The sequence below is a fragment of the Tachypleus tridentatus genome, chromosome 7 (genome assembly GCF_004210375.1).
Source record: "Tachypleus tridentatus isolate NWPU-2018 chromosome 7, ASM421037v1, whole genome shotgun sequence".
Taxonomy (NCBI): Eukaryota; Metazoa; Arthropoda; class Merostomata; order Xiphosura; family Limulidae; genus Tachypleus; species Tachypleus tridentatus.
Window position 1 is genome coordinate 154,895,202 of NC_134831.1, and position 14,432 is coordinate 154,909,633.

Below are 14,432 nucleotides of genomic sequence, written 5' to 3' on the forward strand. Positions count from 1 at the left end.
TAGGCTACCTGTGGTTTTCATAGTTTCTAGCGTTGTAAGGTCGCAAATATATCGTTGTGCCACTAGAAGCATATGTAATTTGAACAAATCTTTGCTCAGATTTAAAGGACCCAGAATGGCCAGGTAGTTAGAGCTTTCGATTCGCAATATGCGGATCGTGTATTTTAATATCCGCTCCATTTCCGTCGTAGGGGAGTTATTATGTGTCAATCAATTCCACTATTTATTAGTAAAAGAGTAATCCAAGAGTCGGCGGTGGATGGTGATCAATATATGCCTTCCCTCTAGACTTTCATTGCCAAATTAGGAACGACTATCGAAAACAGCCCTCATGTAACTTTGCGCAAAATTAAAAACAAACACAAATACAACTTTTTTCACTACTTTTCACTTCAGCCTGTTTTATGTCATAAAAAATCTTGATTTTGTTTTTAAATACATCGAATTCAAACATAAGTTACTTTTTCTTTTACTCCTAGAAAGTGTGTTTGTGTTTTTTTATATAGTAAAATCACGTCTGGCTATCTGCTGAGTCCACCAAGAGGAATCAAATCCCTGATTTTATCGTTGTAAATCTGAAGACTTACCGTTGTCCCAGCGGGGAACTTTCATAAAATGAAACTGTCTTTATAGTATAAAAGTGTAAAACTTTTAACAAGAAAAATATTATATACAAATTGAGTGAATGCTTTGTTTTAGATAATGGAGAAACACGACGTTAACCAAGTTTTTATATTTATGAGCATTTCTCGAAATTCAACATAGCTTTTAAAAGTACTAAATAAAAATTATGATATAAATTCGACATATAGTATTTTAATCTATGTTCGTTGGGGCAATCGTTAAGCATGTGTACTTGAGTATTAGTGTTTTTAGTGTCCAGGTGACAGTAACAGTTTTTATAGTTTTAACCTGATGGTTATACGTAATCACTAATGTAAGCAGAGTTGATTAAACACTTTTACTTGACCTGTGAATATGTAGATAAAAGCGACATCTTCCTTGTGTATGTTTTCATGTTGGGAATGCTAGTTATAAACTTTTATATTGATAGCTTAGACATATTATTTTTACTATACTATATTTTGATCACTTTTATAGAAATAACATTGTACTTTCTCAATTGCAATTTGCTCCCCAGTGGCACAGCGGACTCGCACCACTAAAAACCAGGTTTCGATACCTAAGGAGAGAAAAGTACAGATAGCCCATTGTGTCGCTTTGTGTTTAATTCAAAGAAACCAAACCAAAACCAATTGCAATTTAATTTGTTTATTTAAAGTTTAAGATACTGATTCCTAGTAAACGTTGGTTAATTGGTCAATTGGCTCATATTGAGGTCTACCATACTTTCAATGCTACTGCGCTGGATTTCCGAGCTCATAAATTGGATTCTAATCCGTGCACTTCTTCAAAATACAACCCGCATTTTAAGCTCTGGGTGTTTATACGAGTGACAGTCAATTCCTTACATGAATACTGAACAGAATGGTTCCTGCTGACCAGTTATTTTTCTCCAAAATTAGGTACGGCAGTACGTAGCTTTAGAAGTTTTGCCACAAATACAAATTCCTCAATTTTGTTTTTAATCGGTCATTCATCAACAATTAAAGATCTCAGTTTTCTTAATAGCAGATATATTCTCTGTAATTTGACACCTTATTTTATATATCTAAATAAACGAGCTGTTACACAACTATATGATGGAAGGTCCCTAATAAATTGGTCAGTTGGCTTAAATGTTTACGTTTAAACTCTGGTCTACGACATAAAAGTAGGAACATGTTTAAGTCCTAGTGTTCCAGATAACTATACAATAAAATAATTTTTATTAACTCAAATTCACTGCTGGCCAAAATCTTAAGGCCAATGAACATAAAGAAAAAATATGCCTTTTGCGTTGTCAAACTCAACCATTTATTTGAATAGAGCTTCGAAAGATGACAATAAGAAAAGGGAAAATAAAAATAAAATCCTTTTTAGCATTTAATAGGGAAAATGTAAACACTATGAAATTAGCCTAAATACTAGCTGGTCAAAAGTTTAAGAAAGCGTTAATCGGAAAACAAGTAACAAAATTTAGTCATTTGTTTTAAAGCATTAGCGTTGTCAACATCTCCCACTGACCTCTCCTGTGTTACGTTTGATAAAAACATAGCTAAGGCTAAAAAGTTGACAGAGTTTGAGCGTGGCAGATTGGGTGTAGTAAAACTGCTGTTGCAAATTCCTTAAAAGACCCTGAGGGATACGGAACGAGAATTTCAAGTGGTCGGCCCAAGAAAATTTCGTCAGTGTTGAACAGGAGGATTCGACGGGTTGTCTGGCAAGACACCAGCTCATCGTCGAACCAGATTAAGGCCCTTACGGATGCAGAATGCAGCTCAAGAACAATAAGACGGCATCTACGAGAGAAAGGCTTTCAAAACCGTAATCGTCTTCATAGGCCACTCCTCCTTCCACACCAAGGAAGCTCGGTTAAACTTTGCTGAGAAGCGCCAAACATGGGATGTAGAAAATGGACGAAGGTTTTGTTCTCTGATAATAAAAAAATTAACCTGGATGGTCCAGATGGCTTTCAAAGTTACTGGCACGATAAGGATATCCCACCGGAGACATTTTCTACACGACACAGTGGTGGAGGTTCCATCATGATCTGGGGTGCTTTCTCCTTCCATGGAACAATGGAGCTTCAGGTTATACAGGGGCGTCAAACAGCAGCTGGGTACATTGGCATGTTGGAGAGAGCATCCTTATTGACTCAAAGCCCTCGCTTGTGTGGAAATGGCTGGATCTTTCAGCAGGACAACGCTGCAATCCACAATGCCCGCAGGACAAAGGACTTTTTCATGGCGAATAACGTGATTCTTTTAAACCATCCAGCGTGTTCGCCCGAACTGAACCCCATTGAAAATGATTGGGGGTGGATGGCAAGGGAAGTCTATAGAAATGGACGTCAATTCCAAACAGTGCATGATCTTTGTGAAACCATCTTCACCACTTGGAATAACATTCCAGCCAGCATTCTGCAAACGCTTATATCGACCATGTCAAAGCAAATGTTTGCAGTTATTTGCAATAACGGCCGTGCAACTCACTACTGAGACCTCTTGTTGAGCATTTCCTACCCTGTTTAGGACTTCTTTTTGGTATGGTCTTAAACGTTTGACCAGCTAGTATTTGGAATAATTTCATAGTGTTCACATTTTCTTATTTTCATCTTTCAAAGCTCTGCTTAAATATGTAGTTGAGTCTAACAACGGAAATTGCATTTTTTTTTTTTATGTTCATTGGCCTTAAGATTTTGGCCAGCAGTGTACAAATACTATATGTATCAAACTTGTATGTATTGTCTATTAAGCAAAAAAGAGACCGTAGAAACATTCTTTGTGTAATTATCTGTCATTGTTCTTTTCACTTCATTAAACATGAGTGCAAGTGTACATTTACACTTTTGTTTTGTTTTTAATTTGTCTTCTTACTTTGCTCTGCATTAAGCATTTCTTTTTGTGGAAATAATATCCTTATAAAATAATAATATCTGCTCACATCTTAAGCTAATTTAATTTGTCTGAATAGCATATAAAATTCAAGCTAAATATATATACATATAAAGATAACACAATTTTCTATCAGTGTTTAGAATAAGAGAATAATTTTAACGATTTTAGTAAAAGTATATATAGAATGTGAGAAGACTAAAGAATAAATATAATTTCGTATAAAGAGAAGAACGTGCAGATGAAATAATATTTGTTTACCTTCATGAATTCCACGCTTGACTCAAGTGGATTATCAAAGCGAAAGAGCAGCAAGAAACTCTCCTCAAGGGGGAGCAACTGAGCAAGCTAAAATTGGGAAAACTAGTCGTTATTGCTAAATAATAAGATATTAGAAATTTGATCAAGATAACATAGATAAATATGTTACGATTTTTACAGAGAAAGAGGGATTATTAAATCTTCAAACAAGATAAAATAAGGAAGACTAATTTATTATTGTCATAGAAAAAAGGATTATTGAATTTATAAGAAAGTTAGAATGGGGAACAAAATTCTTGTTGTTACAAAAATACAGATTATCGAATAATTTCTAAAGGGATAATGAGAAGCTTTTGAAATTTTGCTCATGACAATGAGTGATCAAAATATGAAAGTGTGTTTTTTAATAACGAAAAAGACAAGACATTCTAAATGTAACAACTCATGTAACTGTTTTCGGATCTTCCCAAGAGATCCATCTGGTTTTATAATAATTAGTCCATGACAAAATAATTTTAGATTTGGAAAACCTTTATGAATAACTTTTTTCTTACAATAATATTAAAAAATATATGTTCTTTAGATGAATATAAACGCGCACGTAAATTTGAACATAGACAATATTTTTATGAAATCTTTAAATAACACGATAAGTTGAGCTCTGCCTACCTCTCTAATTTCAATCTTCCCGTCTTGGTTATCATCATATGCTTCCATGAAACATTTTTTAAGTTCTTCCAGCATTGATTCAGATAACATCTAGTATGGAAAAAAAAACAGTCATGATTATTATAACTTAAACACATTTGCCTATATTGATTTGAACTGATCAAACCCAATCTTCCGTAATCGTTCATTTCGCAACTTAATTAGAAATTATTTCTGCCAGCTGCTGTCAAATTTGTGTTCAAATTTTAATTCAGTCTTTTTTTTAATTTCTGTAGTAGTAAGTTTAACGAAACTTAGTGCAATAAATGTGGACTAATTTTAAACATTTTACTTCAAGCTGGCCAAATTTCTCTGAAAGGGGGCCGAAGGCCGCCTAGAAGGGTCACTTATTTTAAACACTCACACCACTGTACAGTAAGCGTGTCGTTTGTTAAGTCAGTCAGAAGACACCCATAAGGGACGCTTAATGTTGTAATATGTACCGTCATTACGTCAATAAAAGGTACGTACGCCATGAGTCACGAGAAGGATTATTCACTCTGCAGGCTATAAGAAAACATTACATATGAACTTCAAAAGCAAAAAATGGAAATAATTGTTAGTCTTAATTTTGGTTTTATTCACTCTTGAAACAGAACATTTTCAGTGACCCTACAGAAGTACAATACTCCAGTAAGACGAGAAAGAAAAAATACACTTTTTTTCCAGTTTCTCTTCTAAGTGTTTTTACTTTTGCGTTATATGCATTACATAACAGAAGAACTTAACAGTAGACAGTATCATTACGCTTCTGTAAATAGTTTATCCTCTACAGTATGCATGATAGAACGCATTCATAAATATCACTGTCAATTTACTGAATTTACCTAAAATAATACTTATCTTAAAGCTTAATGATTATGAAAAACCTAGTTTACGACATAATTATCTCACAGATAAGCATACCAATTCGAAGGATTTATTAGGCAAATCTAACTGTAATGACACATATAAAGGGGCACATAAAAGGTTCTACATCAATATAAGCACAATATTCATGTTTTCATAAGCAGTATCTGGGGAAAATACAATATAAATTAACTGAACAGGTCGTTATTTGTTGTTTGTTATTAAGCGGTATAAGTCCGCAGACATACCGCTTTGTCACAGGGTGGCCTGAACATTTGGAGCATGTTGAATGGAATTGTTAATAGCGAAATAAGAATACTATACTCCACAAATAGTTGAGAATTTAGTCATAAATGCTATATTAGGATTAAGTTAAACAAACAGGGCAAGTAATACTGCAAGAAAGGGTTTCGAAGTCAAATTCACTCGAATACATTTATATTATAACTAAATTTAGTTATAACTAAAATGCAACGTTTCACATTTACACAATTAAAAGTTTATTAAAGCTGTAAACTGCTTCCATATTTAATTGTGTAAGTATGAAAGTTCGCACATTAATTCTTTCTTTGATTTTAAATATTACTCAAGGGCCACTTAGTCATACTCAGCTTTACTCTTTGGAAGTGAACAACATACAAGTTATGTTATAAGACATACATAAAGAATTCATACATGTATACAGAGGTATAAACAAGCATCTGAGGAGACAAAACTAAATTCGGTACTACATTTGTACAGAAATACCGTACACCACGTTGCAATATATATATGAAACATTACTCCCCCAAAAAAATTAAAATAATTTCAAACAAAAGCAAAATAAACTACTACAACTAGTTTCAAACAAAGTGAAAGATGAGAGAAGGAATTAAACACCCATTGTTCACCAAAATCGTAAAATAAATTAATACAACAGCAGCAGTGTTGCAGAAATGCGTTTAGGTTTCTTTACTATGTGGTTCCACTAGAGGTGTGACTATATCTAAGACTAGTGTTGTTGTATCTCAGTATACTCTTCTAGTTTTTACTATACAAAGCAATGAAACTTCTGGTTTGAAAGAATCTAAATACAACCCATGCACCGTTTGACATATTAGTTGTAAGTTATTGTATGGTGTTCTTTGGATCTTGAGGAGCAAGACACGAAGAGTTGGTGAACTGTTGCTCCGGATAGTCTGAAGTAAAAAAAAAAAACAATAACAAACCTGCAAAGCTAGTCTTACAGGCTCAAGTAACATTTATGCGATCAAGTTACATAAGGGCAGAGAGGATCAGCTCTGCTATAAATATCCGAGCATTGGTTTGGAGGATTCAAAGTATATTCATGGAATAAATTTAGATAGATGCACACATTACCACACTGGAATTTTCTAAATACATTCCAAGATAAAGTAAAGCATAATAATGATTCACATTTGGTTGGAAACTGTCAACCCGTGATAAAGAATTGACACCTTCCATTTTCAAAGCCATACAAGATTGAAAATTAACAAAATATGACCTCTCCTGAGTAGTGGCAGTACTAAACTCTGTGTAATGCCATTGAAGCAATTCTTCAAAATTACACATATCTGAAGAGTCAACCTCAAGTCCAGAAGCAGACTCTGATTTTATGGGTTTCTTATTGTATACTATAAGCCCCTGCTGATTTTCTAAAAGAGTAAATGAACATATAACCCACTCTTTGTTCTTAACCCTGACATTTTATTGGAATAATAACACTGATATCTATTTTCATTTACATCTGAAATAGATACCTACAAGAAAAAATATCAAGTGACTAAAATGATACAACAAAGTAATAAATAATCACTCTGAACTAAACTTATGTTATCCGTTTACCTCATGCCTGTAAGTTAATTAAAATATAATATATATGAAAAAACAACATTATAGCTTATGTCAGAAAACTGTAAATGGTAATGTGCAAATAGTATAAATATGTACATATCAGAAATAAACCCATCTTACATATTTCTTCAAAGTTCGTAGATATATATTTTTAAAAAAACATATCGCCATTATTTCCAGTTTGCACACTTATGTACCTTAACAATTGTTGCTCACAATCATTCAACATCTTCAGTAAACATTGTGGAATATTCATGATGTAAAAAACACTTAAATTACACTGAAAACATTATAACTTTTCTCCCAAACATCGACAAATGTCATAAACATCTACCTGATTGTTGGTTACTTACCCTGTCTGTCATTTTTAAGTTGAAAAAAGGCCTTCCTATTATAACTTTTCAACCACATCCCATTATTTGACAAAATATTCAAGGGTTTTGGCAGCGCATGTTACTCCTGGTGTCACCGTAATCTTACATCATCCACTATTTGCTGTTTGAAAGACCTGGAGACCACTGGCATCAATATCTTGCAAATTTCAGCAATAGTACAACATATTCTGCAGTTATACTTTAATAAACATGTGTGTTACAGCTTGTGTTACGCTGCAATAAAGTTGGTAAGTCAAGGTGGGTATACTTCTTCCTTTACCTCATTTAACATCCAGCTGAATCTAGTTCCTCTAGTTTGCTTTTCCAATATATTGGATATTCTACTTATATATGTAGTCATCATTTTTACTCAGTGATGGTAAAACAAAACAATGTTATATATTAGGACATTTGACAAATTTTAATTCTCATCTCAGCTGGTGAGAAACTCCATATGTCTTACCATAGTACTGTTGCATATGATACTATTAGATCATGGTATTGTTTCACTGTAATACTGTTATCGATTGTACAACATACTTTCTTGTTATCTAAAATGTGTGTGTGCTTTGAAGTTTCTTTTTTTATAGTTCCAAAATGCTAAAAAACGATAACAACTCCCAGCGGTTTTTCTGTGACGTGCACTGATGGCATTTGACAGTAAACTACATAAAGCTTTGTCTGCTGGCTTTAATTCACAGTCTTGGTCAAATATTTTCTTATTTTGTAACAAATGAGATTATCATTATTAATACGGAATACAAATAAGTTAACACTGTCAAACTAGAAAATGCATGTTATATTAAACATCTACTTAAGCTATTTGAAAAATGAAACAAATTCTATAGTCCTTATGAACGATTTATTTGAACAGAAAGTATTTTATCAGACATCTGTAGAACGATGTGTAATTCAACATTTTACTTGTCACAACAAAATTTATCAAAACATACATAAAACAAAACATAATAGCAAATTGTTGTAAACATCGTCTGTAACCTTGCATCAGTTCATATTAAACGTTCAGTACTTGGTTGGTCCTCCTCATGCTGTAATAACCTTCAAAAGGTGACGCGACATTCTTTCGGTGAGATAATTGATGTAATCCACTGTGATTTCATCCCAATTTTTCACTAGAAAGCACTGCAACTCAACTGCAATAACTGATTTAGGATTCTCAATGGGATTACAATCTTGAGACTTTGATGGCCATGGCATGCTCCTGGTCGAGATGATCCTGTATAATATGTACACTGTGAGCAGTGACATTGTTATATTGGAACACAAAACTAGTGCCAAACCTTGCACTAACATATGTGTGTGTGTGTTTTTCTAATAGCAAAGCCACATCGAACTGTCTGCTCAGCCCACCGAGGGGAATCGAACCCCTGATTTTAGCGTTGTAAATCCGCTGTACTAGTGGGGGGCAGTAACATATGAAAGAAATATCGTCTCCAGGTTATATCTGTAGAAGACACCACTGTCGTTTACTGGAGAATATGAAGAGCAGTTTTATAGGAAAAACAGTTTACCCTCATCTGTTCTCCAGACAAACAACAACACGAATCCTACTGTCAGCTTTAACAGACAAGAAACAAGATTTATATCAAACGATGGCTTGTGATCAGCGTCTTGACTGTAACTTCGCATGCTGTCTTGCACAGGTTACATGATTATGACAATGAATTCTGGTTAAATCGGTTTGCAGATAGTCTTTCTTGCAAAATAACCTTGTTCAGTCAGTTTCCTATCCACTGTACTCTGGATAACCTTAATATAAATGTGTTCATGCAAGCTTTATTTCGACATTGATGTGATAATCTGATTAAAACAACGTCTCCTGTAACTCAATGACGTTTCAATGTTTTGTATATACCTTACTCTTCTGGCAGTGTTCATTTGCTTTATACCATTTACGAACAGTCGAACAATTTGACGCCTTCCAACACCTGACGAGACACGACTCTACATGTATCTCAGAGAAATTGTCTGAAGAAAGCAGTTTTGATCAAAATCGAAAAAATTATACCAAAGAACGCCATTTTTTAACAAAAAAAATAGGTGTATATAAGTGTTTAGACGAACAAATACACAGTATAACTTACACAGACTAGAATAAAAACAGGTTTCTCTGATCATACGCTACATTCTCTGTTACTATTCGAACATTTACTCAATAACTACTCCTTGCATGTAAATAATAAAATCAACATACAAACAATTTGGTGATCCTTGTAGAAAAGTTACTTTCAACTTGTTATTCACCTGTTAAGAAAAGCCATTTTTTTGGAAGCCAGTTGAATAGTGAAGCTATTACAATTATAGATGCTGGCTTTCAATAGTCCCTTAATTTCCTTAGACTTCACTCGCTTGAATTTGGTCCACATAAACAGAGCTTATATCAGAGATGTAATATCCCAGACACCCATATCATGCCTCGACCACTCACTTGACGTAAAGCAATGTAGATGACTCACATTGTCTAAGTAGACAACAACGTTCTTGGGTGGCTCTTACCTTGAGGCCTGTGATTTCATATCGTTTTCCACTGTGTTGGGTCTTTACTTCAGTTCTGCTCTTACTATATCCCAGACATGCAACTGGTACACATTTATAATAGTGACAAAGAATCAATGTCTGGAATCAGTAAATTTATCAATAACAAATTATCCAGGCAGCAGTCCAACTCATATTTCACTCAATGCCCCTGAATGATAGTAAATTAATATTTTTGTGATTCTCGCACCAATAGTACATAACTGGGGCACCAACAAACCCGTTTGTTTTTATTTCCAAGCTTCACTTCTGAGATAAACCTGGGGTGTGTAATCATGCTTTCCTTTGAAAAACGTTTCAGGAAAAATCCCAATTAAATCCACTTTAAATTCTACTCAGCCACAACTACCCAAAACTGTAATAGTCAGAAAGAGGCTACGTCTTGTCCTGATCAATAGAATTACAACATTTACTTTCAGGAATACGTGATACTGGTAGTTATGGTAGTGTAAAAACTTTCCTTTACAAACTCTACGTATTTGATTTCATATAACGTCAACTATCCTGCAATAATCTTACTTTTGTATTAAGTTAGACTTGTGTGATGACTGTCACAACTACTGTAGAAAATCCAGACAGCACATCAATATGCTTTGTTAGTATTCTGAATTTCCAAAATTACTCAACATCCAAGAAGTATTCCTCCACCCTGACTCCAGTTCGCAGTTCTGATCGATCTGATCCACAAGTAGGAGATTTGAAATATTTTGTTGTTCGTATTAAATAGACTACCGTAATTATCCAAAGTTCTATAATGACGTAAGCATAAACTTTATTTCAACTTATAATATAAACTGAATAGTAGGAACACATTGAACGCAACTTAAAATGCAAACTTAAAATAACAAATTAAAAATAAAAGACAATTTTCACTCAAAAACCTATGATGTGACTAAACTACATAACGAATAAAGTAAAATGTCAGAAATGTTTTCCAAGCCATAAACACCCTTGGATGGAAAGTGTGAGTTCTAATTTGAAAGGGAAACTGAGTAGAGATATTTTATCACAAAACTAACATGGAAAAAACACATAAACAATATACACTCATCAATAAGAAAAAGGATTTCATATCTAAAGACTATAACTGGTAAACAATCTAAATGCGCACCGAACACCATTATACAAATATACAAGGCTTACATCCGTCCACTAATAGAGAACGGATGTCAAGTAACATACAACATGTCAAACAACACACTCCAAAAAATCCAAGTGCAACAAAACAGAATATTAAAATCCGCATTCAGTTTACCATCTTTTACACCAACAAATTATCTACACCAAATTAGTAATTTACCAACCATAAGAGATAGAATGACAGAACTTTCTATGAAATATTATCGAAAAGCAGAAAACAGAAACAAACTAGCGGCATCACTACACAAATTATCAAGTGCACCAACAAAATACATATCACCATACAACATATTTCAAGAATCACAATCCACTCAACAAAGAGTCTAAATACATAAAACTATGTTATTAACATGAATTCCTTTTTTTTCAGGTACAGGGCACACGACAGGCAAAACTTTCGGCGCCTGTCGTGTGAAAGTGGGTTTTCTCAGGGTACTCCGTTTCCCCACATCAAAATCTTCAGGCATTGGATTTCTAGATCCCAGCCCAGGCAACCTTTTTGCCAGACCCAGAGTCGGGCCGTTTGATTTGATCTGAACTTGAATGAATTACATTCATGTTCACATCTACCCAACTTTTTCTTTTCGAGACAGGTCCCGACCTTTCCTTCTTTCCACTGCTACCTTTGCCTCCACCCAAAAGACCATTTAGTGAGACATTCCCCACCCAAAAGTCAAGAATAATAACGATAATTAATTTATTAAAATAATAATAAAAAAACCCACCACTTAATCCTAATAACAATCCACGAAAGGGGACGAAGAGGAACTACAAAGTTCCTGAACACCCCAGTTGGAGAGAGAACTCTTCGGATTTCTCTCTCTCTAAACTGAACCCCTGCCACGTTAGTTTAGTTTAGTTTAGTTTAGATATTTTATCGCTTTTGACAGTTGAGTGAGCAGATTTATTTTCACACATGAATTTCAAGTTAGTGACTTACAGAATTAGCTCTCTGAGTAAGCAAAACAAGAATATAGAAAAAGTCTAGATTAGCAAACCACAAGACTACGTTTCTGGAGAACCAAAAACAGTTTTGTCAGTTTTAACTTAAGCTATCAGAAATATACTTTAAAAGAAATTAGAAACAAAAGTTAAAACTTTAAATATGTATGGTATAAACATGCATATAACAACTCTATCTTGACAGCATTATTTCTAGGTCATAACTGGGAACAGTTTAAAATAAGTTGCTATCTTTGGTTGTTTTGAATTTCACGCAAAGCTACCGAGGGTTATGTATGCTAGCCGTCCCTAATTTAACAGTGTAAAAACTAAAGGGAAGGGAGCCTGTCATACTCATCCACCGCCAATCCTTAGGCTACTCTTTTGCCAAAAAATAGTGGAATTAACTGTCACATTGTATTTCCTTTACGGCAGAAAGGGTGAGCATATTTGGTGTGACAGGAATTCGAACTTGTACTTCTTAAAGTATAACTCGAGCACCCTAACCATCTGGCCATACCAGACCGAAGATGTGCATGTATGTAGTATCTATGTACATCACTAAAGTGTTTTTTTGGAATTTTCAAGTATTTATCTTTTTATTTAATAATCCTACATGTTTGTTCTCACTTGTTCCTTGATATATTAATACTCTAATTTTAACTGAAAATTTAAACACATTTACTTCTACAGCTGTGGTTTGGGCTGTAGTGGGAGATTAGGGCAAACAAATCTTTTTAGAAATAACAGACATTATATTAGCTATTTCTAGTTTTATATATGCTTATGTATAATAAAAATAAGCCTTGTTACTATTAATATATTCTTAATAAAGTTTCTTTTATTTGCAATGAATTTCAAAAACACTTTAGTAAATAAAATGGTATACTTAATATGTTTCCTGTGATTAAGTGACTATTAATCATATGTGTGCGTATGTCTGTGTAAAATGTCTTAACATGTTGCAAATGTTTATTTATATCCAGAAAATAGATTGTTTATAGTTATTGGCCCCTTTCTTTCACCTTTACGGCTATCAACTGTTGCATACTGACCACGAATAGCCATGTAGAATGTTAGAGTTATTTTAAATGATACCTAACAACTAAATCTTTTTTTTATGTAAAAATTAAGAAAGGAAGCAGAAGTGTTTGATTGGTATTTCAGATATGCTTAACAGATCATTTTAAATGATAATTAGATTTGTGTTTGAAATTTGATGTCAAACGCTTGATAGCTTTGGATAAAAATAGTTTAATTTGTGGCTTTATTGTGATTTTTACTTTATTTAGGATGTTCAACTAAATTCATGCTTCATTTGAACAAATTTGTTAACTTTTTAAGTATTGTTCCAACACATTCTCACTGTAATGCTACATTTTGAACATGTGGGCACTATGTTTGACACTTTTAAAAAATGGCTGCATTACTCGATATACTACGAATTGTGTCAGAATTGTAAAGATGAGACATGAATTATCTCTGATTCGTTTTAGGTACATTTCGCTTACCTTAACTCGAAATAAAGTACAATAAAGTACAATGTGTTTTTGATGCTAATTTCAGTATTTTGTTTTAATAAATATTGGAAATAAAGATTAGAACCTATTAAGTTTTTAAAAGTTAACCCATACAAACAGCACATCCTGAGGCTTAGAAATTATTTTATCTAAAATTTATTGGATTCAGAATTTTACAAGCGATTAGTTTTATTCTATCTAGATATAGATAAATTACTATAATAGGAAAAGTAACAGGCTAGTGAAGTAAGGAATTTACACTTCTTTGATTCTAATTAAAGCAAATAGCTTTTTTATATACAAATAGGAAAATTGGTTTATTAACTTGGTGAAAATAAATATTTATGTCAATACATGAGATATGTACTTATTGGTGCAATAAGAATTATTAGTTATCTTCATACATGTGGTTAGGAATTACTGAAACAATAAGGATATTTATATATCTTGAAACGCGATTTTAATTCCTTTTGAGAGAGTGAAAATGTCCATTTTATTTGTCTATGGAGAAGGAATTTCTAGTTATTTTAATACATTGAATTTGTTAGGCATTCAAACTTTCGTTACACAGTAAGTGTTTTCTTTGCCAATCTATTCCATATTTGGGACGTGCTTCTTACCTCTGGTCCAATATCACTAGTGTTGACACTTGACACAAATTCTCTTAGAAAATTATCAAGTTCTTGGTCTTCAATATAACCATTACCTAAACAACAAAAGGATACAGTTAT

At 33.4% G+C, this 14,432-nt stretch overlaps 1 protein-coding gene across 2 annotated transcripts in view; it reads right to left on the reverse strand.

Moving 5' to 3' along the window:
• Nucleotides 1-14,432, reverse strand: part of LOC143256959 (calbindin-32-like) — a 90,224-nt gene that overhangs the window by 40,238 nt on the left and 35,554 nt on the right. For both annotated transcript variants that reach the window (XM_076514886.1, XM_076514885.1), the window contains exons 2-4: nt 14,322-14,407; nt 4,428-4,517; nt 3,759-3,845 (exon numbers count right to left, since the gene is read on the reverse strand). In XM_076514886.1, coding sequence (XP_076371001.1) covers nt 3,759-3,845; nt 4,428-4,517; nt 14,322-14,407 — 263 coding nt within the window. The remainder of the gene's footprint in view (nt 1-3,758; nt 3,846-4,427; nt 4,518-14,321; nt 14,408-14,432) is intronic.